Raw genomic sequence first — 11,202 nt, forward strand, 5'->3', positions numbered from 1 at the left:
GGAGAAGCCAGGCAAGATGAAATAGATACTGGTGTTGTTTATTATGGTCCGATCTCATCCACTATCAAGAAAGTAAACCTCCTTTCTCTTACAACCTGCTGCCTGTCAGTATCACTGGGCCCAGTGCCCCAGTCATAACCTTCATGACATCTCCTGACATGAATGTGATCCTCAAGAGTGCAATTGCATCATCAATGATATTTTTAAGTGATCCTTTATTTTTCCTCGTTCTGTTTGATTGCATGCTCTTCTTCCTTTTGCTTGTTATGTTCGCATTTCTTCACGACAATACGAAAGAAAGAAAGTAAACCTCCTTTCTCTTACAACCTGCTGCCTGTCAGTATCACTGGGCCCAGTGCCCCAGTCATAACCTTCATGACATCTCCTGACATGAATGTGATCCTCAAGAGTGTAATTGCATCATCAGTGATATTTTTAAGTGATCTTTTATTTTTCCTCGTTCTGTTTGATTGCATGCTCTTCTTCCTTTTGCTTGTTCTGTCCGCATTTCTTCACGACAATACGAAAGAAAGAAAGTAAACCTCCTTTCTCTTACAACCTGCTGCCTGTCAGTATCACTGGGCCCAGTGCCCCAGTCATAACCTTCATGACATCTCCATGATCCTCAAGAGTGCAATTGCATCATCAGTGATATTTTTAAGTGATCCTTTATTTTTCCTCGTTCTGTTTGATTGCATGCTCTTCTTCCTTCTGCTTGTTCTGTTCGCATTTCTTCACGACAATACGAAAGAAGGAGGCTTCCCAAAAAGTTAAGAAGGATACAAAAAATGGATGATGAACACAAGTGGCCGATACCATCAGCTGATCCAACACGAGACCGAGCATACAAGTAGGGGAGGCAATGTGTGACACGACCCGTTAACTCAATACGAACACGACACGATAAAAGCGGGTTAGGATTTAGCCTTAACGGATTCGAGTCAAAACGGATTGATCTGTTAAGACACGATTGCTTAACGGGTTACTAACGGGTCAATCCGTTATGACCCGTTAAGAAAATTAAATTTACCTTTATACTCTTAGACCTAAAGGGCAAGGAGAACGTTTCACTTCCTTCTTCAAGTTCTAAATTTGTTTAGATCTGTATTTTTTATTATATTTGAGATTGTCACATTAATATATTTACATTGTATGTTTTGTTTATTATATTTGGAATGTAATTTTAATAATGAATATTATTACAAATTGTGTAAATCATATTTATTTGGATTGTAATGTTAGATTTGTAGTTAGTTTTTTATTTTTTATAGATATTATTTATATTTAAATATTTATATAAAATCAATTAAGTCAAACGGATCGTGTCGTGTCTATTTAACTCATTAACGTAAACGGGTTGAAACGGAACGGAACGGGTCGTGTCGTATTATATTATGTCAATTTATTTCTTATTCATTAACGGGTCATAACGGATCGTGTCGTGTCAATCCGTTATCTTACCGTGTCTTGTTCGGGTTTAAAATTTTGACACGAAATCCTTAACGGGTCATGTTCGTGTTAACTAATGTAATGTACATATCTTGACACAGATACAAACACGACTTGTTAACACGATTTGACAACACTACCAACAAGCAGCATTTGGTACCAACGTCTGATTATATTTCAGAAAACTACAAATGAATTCATTGGGCGCTCTATGTCTACTTCACAGTTCAGACACTGACAACCTAACCTAACGCTGTGTATGGGTTCCAGCCGGCATAGGAGACTAACTAACTACGCCCGCAATGAACAGATTTAATAGCCAATTAGGTCGTAGCATCTAAATGTAATGTCAACTTGGATACAAAATTTTCATAAAACACCCACCCGCTGATCAATCTACAATGAAGCTGGTAAAAAGCACGCAGTCTACAAAAAAACTAACCAGCAGCCGCATGCAGCAAAATTAACAAAGCAGAGCGAGGTAGCTTCAAATACCACAGGCAAAAATTTGATATATTATGAATGTAAATGGAAAGCATCCCGGCAGCCAAGGAACAGACCTAAAAAACCCCATTGCTGCTTAAGAAATAAATGTCTCACAAGACAGTACCAACGACAAAAGATATATTATCACAAGGACGGCAGTCCTGCCACCGCCGGTCAAGCACCCAGTTCTGTGACCAGTACCTAAATGACTGCGGACTTGAAGCTATAGCCAACAAAACGAACACTTACTTCTAATGGATAGATTACTGGCAAGAACCCAATCCTTACTGTGACAACTTTGATAATGGCCTTCATTTGCAGAAACCCCAAACCGCACAAGTCACTTGACACCCTTTTTAGCTGCAGACTTGGTGACCTTGGCTCCGGAAGGATCCTTCTTCTCTACGCTCTTGATGACACCGACAGCCACAGTTTGACGCATATCCCTGACAGCAAAACGACCAAGTGGAGGATACTCGGAGAAAGTTTCGACCACCATTGGCTTTGTGGGAATCATCTTAACAAATCCGGCATCGCCATTCTTCAAGAACTTGGGCTCCTTCTCAAGCTCCTTACCAGAACGCCTGTCAATCTTGGTGATGATCTCGGCAAATTTGACAGCAATGTGGCAGGTGTGGCAATCAAGGACAGGGGCATAGCCATTTCCAATCTGGCCAGGGTGGTTCATGATGATAACTTGGGAGGTGAAGTTGGCTGCCTCCTTGGCAGGGTCATCCTTGGAGTTTGAGGCAACAAACCCACGCTTGAGATCCTTGACTGCAACATTCTTCACATTGAAGCCAACATTATCTCCAGGAAGAGCCTCTTGGAGAGCCTCATGGTGCATCTCAACAGACTTAACTTCAGTGGTCAATCCTGTGGGACCAAAAGTCACAAGCATACCAGGCTTGATAATACCAGTCTCGACACGACCCACAGGCACGGTTCCAATGCCTCCAATCTTGTAGACATCCTGAAGTGGAAGACGCAAGGGCTTGTCTGTAGGTCTCTTGGGCTCCTGGATCATATCAAGGGCATCAAGAAGGGTTGGGCCCTTATACCAGTCAAGGTTGGTGGACCTCTCAATCATATTGTCACCCTCAAATCCAGAGATGGGGACGAAAGGAATCTTGTCAGGATTGTATCCAACCTTCTTCAGGTAGGAAGAGACTTCCTTCACGATTTCATCATACCTTGCCTTTGAGTATTTTGGAGTTGTAGCATCCATCTGTCCAAACGAAGTGTAAAAATGCAATAATCACAGCCACAAAAACATCTGGATGCTTAGATTAGATAGCAATAACAGCCATACCACTGTCAATAAAGAATAAATACGATGTGAAATAGGCTGGGATCATCATACCTTGTTGCAGCAGCAAATCATTTGCTTGACACCAAGGGTGAAGGCAAGGAGAGCATGCTCACGGGTTTGTCCATCCTTGGAAATACCAGCTTCGAAACCACCAGTGGTAGAGTCAATGATAAGAACAGCACAATCAGCCTGGGAGGTTCCAGTGATCATGTTCTTAATAAAGTCACGGTGTCCAGGGGCGTCAATGACTGTGCAGTAATACTTGGTGGTCTCGAATTTCCACAAGGCAATATCAATGGTGATACCACGCTCACGCTCTGCCTTGAGCTTGTCGAGCACCCAAGCATACTTGAATGATCGCTTGTTCATCTCAGCAGCTTCTTTCTCAAACCTCTCAATAACACGTTTGTCAATACCCCAAGCTTGTAGATCAAGTGGCCAGTGGTGGTCGACTTGCCTGAGTCGACATGACCAATGACCACAATGTTGATGTGAACCTTTTCCTTGCCCATTATGAAATCTTCGCTTGAAAATGTTAAAACTGTGCAAAACAAAGGGTTAGACCGTGAGAAAGCTACATCTTTTCATTAACTTGAGAGAAAATTGCAAAAACAATACGGCCATAAATTAACAGATAAAATGTTCAAAACTCAAAATGCGCATTGACAAAAAATAAAATGTCCCAATGAAATTAATTCTAGCAAGTTGACAAAGGATTCAAAAGGAATTAATTTTAGGCAAGAACTCATTAACATAGTGGTTCGATTATACATGATAGACTATGGCCATGCATTCTTTATCCGTGTTGGCATTTGGTTATAATCTATATATGCCAATTAATGTGCACTAAACTACCGGTTCACATTAGTATTCTCATTTTCATTCACTCACATAAATCTTTATAAAAAGATAGCAGCAGCAGACAATCTTAAAATGCTCAAAACCAAAAATAAGGATAAAATATAGTAAAGCGAAAATTCAGAAATCTACACAAAAGATAAAAAAAAATGTTTTTAGATTACGAAACTATTTATATAATTTTCAGACTTCTAAAAGAAATTCAAATATATCACCAAGAAATTCCTGAAAATATTCACAGCAGCACGAGGTCACAGCCTAACCTAACACCACAAATGACTTCGAAATCGCAGAGCTACTCACAAATATCACAACCTTCCCAATTGGAAAAATAGGAGTACCGAATGGAGATTCACAACACGCATTTATTCACAGATGCCAAACAAGAGCAGTCTGAATCAAACAGATAGAGAGCTATACATCGATGAGAAATTGGACCTGAATATAGAACCCAGCCGCGACACACACAGGGAGCAAAGCGTAAAGTAGGGTTTGCCGAAACTAAATTTATACAACATCTACATCCGTTAAGTTTACGTAAATACCCTCAGTTGCTTTTTTTTTTCTCGGCAAAAAAAAAACCCACAGTTTACGTAAATACCCTCAGTTGCTTATTTGCGAGGTGATTACGCATTTTTCAATTTTTTTTTGGCGAGCTCGCTACTCAGCCATGGAGCCATGGCAGTGTTGGTATGTGGACTGCGTACACGCGCTCTTGAAGAGCGTGTAATTTAGTCTCGCTTGTCGAAGAAGTCGTAGAAACAAGGAAACGCTGGCGGACAACGTCATCAAAGAAATTTTCAGTTTCTCGGTCGATTATTGACCGCCTCTGCTTCCTCAGTCCTCACCGTCGAGTCGGCGCCAAGGAAATTGGTCTCGGATTCGCTCCAGCTCAAGTGGATCCAAATTGAGATATTTTCAAATTTCCATCGTCCTTGCCCTCAAGCGCCTTTTCTCTGCTTGCGTGCCTTCGCCACTTCCGCTCTTTCCTCTTGGGCCACCATCCCTACCGACGGTATGAACAATGCCTCTTACAATCTCATGGCCTTTCTTTTGTGTTTTACTTTCGTTCTTTTTCTGGGGGTGTTCTCAAAAATTAATTTTTGGTAAGCGAGGTTTCGATTGCCTCACCTTCGTATCTGACATATATAGATTATATGTAAAAGATGCGCGTCACTTTCATACCAAAAATTTGTGCCACTCTGAAAACTCTTCTTACAATGGGGTTAGGAATGAAACTCCTTCCAATTAAACTTTCGCCGACTCTAGATCAGGTTCGTACCCCTTTGTTCGTAATTACCTTCTATGCTCTCTCTCCATCTCTCCTTTTTTTTCTCGGTTCCCTTGCATGTACTTCCCTAATAGCATTAATATTGAATTCATTAAATGCATCTTTAAATTTTGTTAAAAAGTACATATTTTTCATATATCTAAAACTTACTTATCCATAATTTCATATTGAATTAGCCATTAATTTTATTAAAATAATAATATAATATTATTTTTTAATAATAATATTTTTTTATTTTTTCTTTCATATTTTACAATTACACTAATCATATGTTAATTAATAATTTAATTTGATACTTAAAGTATTGTTTCTTAATTATTTTTTTCCTCAACTTAATTATCCAACAAACACATTCATATTAATATTTCACAATATGCTCCAATTTCAAAATGTTGTCATCTAATCTTTGCACGTTCAAAATGGTCCAAGTTCAAAATTCAAATTTAACTAATGCACATTCAGATTAATAACATGATTCTTGAACATGTAAATAACAAGCGACTAAAACTCAAAAATTGGTTTTTTGTCTTGCTCGAAATCATGTAAATAACAAGTATCTAAAACTCAGATTACATCAACGAAATAATTCACAATTCTCCTTCCAAAATGAAGTCACAACTCCACAAAACATCAACTATACAATTCAAATTACAAGCCACAATTCTCCTTCCAAAATCAAGTCGTAATTCCACAAAACATCAATTACACAATTCAGATTACAAGTCACAATTCTCCTTCCAAAATCATATCACAATTCCACAAAACATCAACTATAGAATTCAGATATCAAGTCACAATTCCCCTTCCAAAATTAGATACAAGATAATATAAGAAAATAGATACAAGGCAACACATTTATAAAAAATTCAAACCACTGTTGCATGTTGCTTCCCCATTGTTCATTTAGATTAAACTGTTAAGTACTAACAGTTTTCTTCAAAAGATTATGACAACTTGGGCAATATCTAGAATAAATTTATACAATAAATACATAGAGTATGAAAAAAAATACCAACAAAATTAGAGACGGTCAATAACTTAAAGGAATTTAGTTAAAACAATCAAATTTATATTGTAAAGAGAAGAATCAGCCCATCATATTGACATATGGATGGCTGTGCATGAACATATATCATATCTCTAGAGATCAAGTCATCACATTGACAATAAGTTTTCAGTATCCTGACTTCATTTTTATACGTGTTCATGTGAAGAGAATAATCTCCAAAAATAAGTTTTTCCTTCGTAACATGAAATTTCCCCAAAAATATATATGACTGAAATGGCAGGAAGTTTCTACCTCCTTCCATTTCAGTCAATATATATATATATATATTGGTATGTATCCTACTAGTAAAAGTTACACTAATCATCATACTGTGAGGAAGCTCAGTACATGACGTTAAAGACAAATGAAAGTTTGCAATTGAAATTTTAACTTGAAACAAAATGATGGCTTATTCTGGACAGTCATCCACAACAAAAGGTATTGGAATTTAGATTAATCTAACTCAACAACAAAAGGAATTGTAAACCCATAATGACATTTATTGAAAATGCTCGTGAAGAAACAGAGATGAATGTAATGCTATTGACTGAAGAGAAAGCTTTAAGAAAATGAAATTAATTGAAAATGCTCGTGAAGAAACAACAGAATGCTTGAAAAAAAAGATTGAAAAAACAACATTTTGTTTCAAACGACTCAAACAACATAAGGATTGAAATATATACATGGAGTGCAAAATGTCTTCACGGGCAAAAATATATACATAGGCATACAAATCTCTTTTATTAAAATTTCTTATACATGCATATAACTCTCTTATCAAAATTTTTCATAGATGCATATAGGATTAATATATAAAGACGGGGGAGAGAGTGAACTCACGTAGGCAGATCACATTCGGAGCGGAGAAACACAAAAATTCGAAGAAGATAAGGGAGTTGTAACAGCTTGCTTGGAGGTGATGGAGGTTCGTGCTCGTACAAGAGCGGAGAGTCGAAGAATCGAAGAAGAGAAGGGACCCCATACACGTACGAACTTGAACTTCAATAGAGGTTTAATTTCAAATGGATGAAGATGAAGTGCTTCAGATCAAAGGGAATGGATAGCCTGGCGAACAAAAAAAAAAGAAAAAGGAGAGGAAACAGAGGGAATAAACAGAGAGGAAGAAAGGGATTAAGGATTTCTGGAAATCGGGAAGAAAGAGAGAGGAAGTGAAAAGCGATTGGGCTTTTCGCGGGGAGATGAAGAAAGACAGAGGAAGTGAGGGATTTGGGGATTTTTGGGGAGACGAAGAAAGGTAGTGAGATTTGGGGATTTTCAAGGGGAGAGGAAGAAAGGCAGTAATGAAAAGTAGATTTCGGGGGGAAGAGGAAGAAAGCAGAGGGAAAGAAAGGAAAATAACGACATCATGGGTGAAACGAAATATTTTTTCCAATAAAATAATGCGTCTTTCCAATAAAATAATGCGTTTAGCTATGAACAGGAACTCTTCAAATTTGAAGATGAAGAGAAGCACACTGTAGCTAAAAGCTTGACAATTGAATATATGATGAATCCAATGCCAGGCTTTTAAAGTTAAAATCATCAAAATTTGAAGATTGGACTCATTTGATGATCTTTCATAGGTTTCTTTATTCCAAAAGAAACAAGTGAAGAATCCAAGCTAGAGTTCTCCGTAGACGAGGAAAACGAGTTACAATATGCGTCACTTTCATTATGCAAAAATGCGCGTTACAATATCCTTTTTTTTTTAAGATAATATTTGCTCTAACCATTAACTGTATGCATACGAGTTACAAGTGAATTTATTTTCAAGATATAATAAAGTTCATAACAAATCTGCTTATTTAATTACTTTATGCAAATACGAAATTAGATCCGAATACTAATAAATTGTTTTGAAGAAATGAAAACTTTTAAGAGAGAGAATTTCGAAATTGTCTTTTTAGATTGTTCTATTAATAGGTCAATGAATCTACTTATAGATGACCAAAGGATGAATTTTCCAAAAATTTGATCGAAACAGGTACATTTATTTTGTCTGTTATCAAGTGACACAAAGAGACTTTGTCCAATGGTCACCTCGCTTCCCTGCCAAACAACTAGTCTGGTTGAGCGGGCCACACGCCCATAGGCCTGTGCGGACTGGGGTTGCAAACTGGGCATGTTGTATGAGGATTTGACCATCCTCTCAACGAGGGGTGAAAACTTACAGATGCGGTTTAGTTTTGATCCAAAATCGAAATCGAATTGACTAATTTTATACATGCTTAAAACCGGCCAGTTAATGGGGAGAAAACCAACGATGTCGGTCTCAATGTGATTTCGATTGGTTCGCTAGTTTCCAGTCAATTATGCAAACACAAACACAAAGTTACAATCCTAGAAAACGACCAAGGTCCAAAACTATCGGCAACGTACCAAGATCCCTGATTGGTAACGAAAGCAACAAATATGGAAATTTTCAAAAATATACTACAATATTCATTGATTTATATTGTAAGATTTCATAATAAACAAACTCAAAAAATAAAATTCACACTGACATACGAACATAGAGATTCGTCGAGAGAGAGAGAGAGAGAGAGAGAGAGAGAGAGGATGCAAGCTACAAAGATGACATTGGGGTGAGGTTGTAACACCCAGACCCAACATCGCGCTCAGGCCAAGCCCACATATGATCCAATATTCTTTTGTTTTTTGAAAGCCCAAGATTTTACACTAAGGAGTCCAAACCCATCTATTATATCCCTCATGCATGTTCTCTCTCTTCTTCTCATTTAGGATTTTTGCTTTCTATATTTATACACAACCTTCTTCCATCTTTAGAGCATTAACAACCCAAGCCCTCCCACGTATAGAATATTGTTTTTTTCAACTTCCTATCACTCTCTCAAACCGTTCTCAGCTAGCAACCACCCTGCAAACTTCTCCCCACACTCGACGATTTCTCCCCTTCACTTTCTTTTTTGATTTTTAGTTTTTCCGGCACCCATGATTCTCTTCCACAATCCCAGCGTTTTCCTCTTTACATTGCAGTTTATTTATTTTTTCTTTTGCTCACTTTCGAACTCACAGTAGACACCTCTCTCTCTCTCTCTCTCTCTCTCTCTCTCTCTCTCTCTCTATATTCTTCTTGTGATTTTGGTTGAATCTGTTGTTCCCCACTAGTGTCGTCTTCAAGCTCGACGACGAGCATTCCTCCCACACCGTCCACAAAAAATGCCTAGCAACCATGGGAAGTTTCTTCATGTACGCTGCCGCATCGCTCCACCTCCGCGGACCAGACAACAACTTTCCTCCTTTACTTAACCCTTGGTGGCATCAAGGACCAACCAACCTCCATCTCGCGAAAATATATGCACCACACTCACGACGTCAGCCAAGGCAGGGCTCAGCACCACTAAACGATGGCCAAAACAATCGATCCTCACGGCCCAAATAGTGGCAAACCAAAAGCATTGAGAAATAGACTACCAGCGTTGGTTTTTCCTCACCATGCATGGAACTCTCCCTCTTCCACTGCATGCTCCTCCATGCCAACCCAACACCAAAAATCACTACAAGTAGCACTCTTTTTTGCACCACCCAGCCACTGCCTCGTACACACCACCACCATGCAAGCTTCTCCCACGTTCCCTCAGTTCTAGCAACCACTTCACGACAAGAGCTCCACATTGCCACCACCCTTCGCTGTGAAACCCAAGCCACCATCGCACGCTAAGAGGCCTCTGTTTTCACTTGCCAAAAACAGAGCATGCTTTCCTTTAAACACTGCCTCCATGCAAGCCGTCCAGTCACTTGCCGTCTGTGCAACGTAGCCCAACCGTAAACCCGCAAGAGGAAAGAGATTGTGGAGAAAGAGACAAAAGGTTGTGATCATGATGATCATGCCAAAGATAAATCATTTTTCTTTTCTAGCCAAATTAATATTTTTAATGTGAGAAGCAAAAGAAAAATCCTCCAAAATAGCCTAATGTGAGAGAGAGCGTGCTAGGCCCCACCTATAATGTTCATTTTCCCCTTAAGTTCACATAAAATTTATCAGAATATTTATTTTATAACCAATCCTTATTTTAAAATTAAATTTTAACATGAGATGGGAATACAATTTTAACATATTTGTGAATTTTCATTTGTAATGCATAGAACTTGGTTGCATGTTCATTGTTTGACATGTTTACTATAATTTCAGATTTCTTATCATTGTTGAATTCATGGAATATCCGACAGATTCTAGTGCGAGTTCCTCTACCTCTACCCCAACACCTTGCCCTGCCCCAAGCCTACCAAGAAACTCGTTTCCGTAGTTTGGTATTTCACTAAATTAGAGAGTGGTGACCCCAATAACTCCCAAGTAAAGTGTAATCACTGTGATAAACTTTATGGATGCTACTATAAGAAACATGGTACCACATAGTTAAAGATGCACTTAAAAGAACAATGCAAAAAAAAAAAAAAAATCCAATATTAAGATCATTACAATAGAAGAGTCAATTTAAACTAGAGATTGAATTTAAAAAAATAGCGGATAAGAGTAGTGGGGGTGCAACGTTGAAGGGGTATATTAAGCATGATCCCGATGAGTGTAGGAGACATCTAGATCGTATGGTCATCATGGACAAGCTACATTTTCAAATTGTTGATGAGAAAGAGTTCCAAGCGTATTCTCACTACGTGGAACTAATGTTTAATCTTCATTCTCGCCACAAGGTGGCAAATGATGTAAAAAAATCATTATTGGTCAGAAAAAGAAAAGTTGAGGGGTCAATTCGCGGGTTAATTTGTTTGCATCACTAC

General features: G+C 38.2%; 2 protein-coding genes across 2 annotated transcripts; one reads left to right on the plus strand and one right to left on the minus strand.

Annotated features, from left to right (window-relative positions):
• Positions 1–3: 3 nt before the first annotated feature.
• On the plus strand, positions 4–540 carry LOC121248278 (the record flags this gene model as incomplete). Its single annotated transcript, XM_041146689.1, has 2 exons — positions 4–131; positions 357–540. Coding segments are annotated over 2 exons (312 nt in total), but the record flags the coding sequence as incomplete, so codon positions are not given.
• A 1,391-nt stretch (positions 541–1,931) lies between these two features.
• Positions 1,932–3,788, minus strand: LOC121264485 (elongation factor 1-alpha-like). Its single transcript, XM_041167677.1, is given in 3 exon segments — positions 1,932–3,163; positions 3,299–3,666; positions 3,669–3,788. Coding segments are annotated over 3 exon segments (1,347 nt in total). The 5' UTR covers positions 3,760–3,788; the 3' UTR covers positions 1,932–2,275.
• Between the last annotated feature and the right edge of the window lie 7,414 nt (positions 3,789–11,202).

Source organism: Juglans microcarpa x Juglans regia, chromosome 1D (assembly GCF_004785595.1).
Source record: "Juglans microcarpa x Juglans regia isolate MS1-56 chromosome 1D, Jm3101_v1.0, whole genome shotgun sequence".
NCBI classification, from domain to species: Eukaryota; Viridiplantae; Streptophyta; class Magnoliopsida; order Fagales; family Juglandaceae; genus Juglans; species Juglans microcarpa x Juglans regia.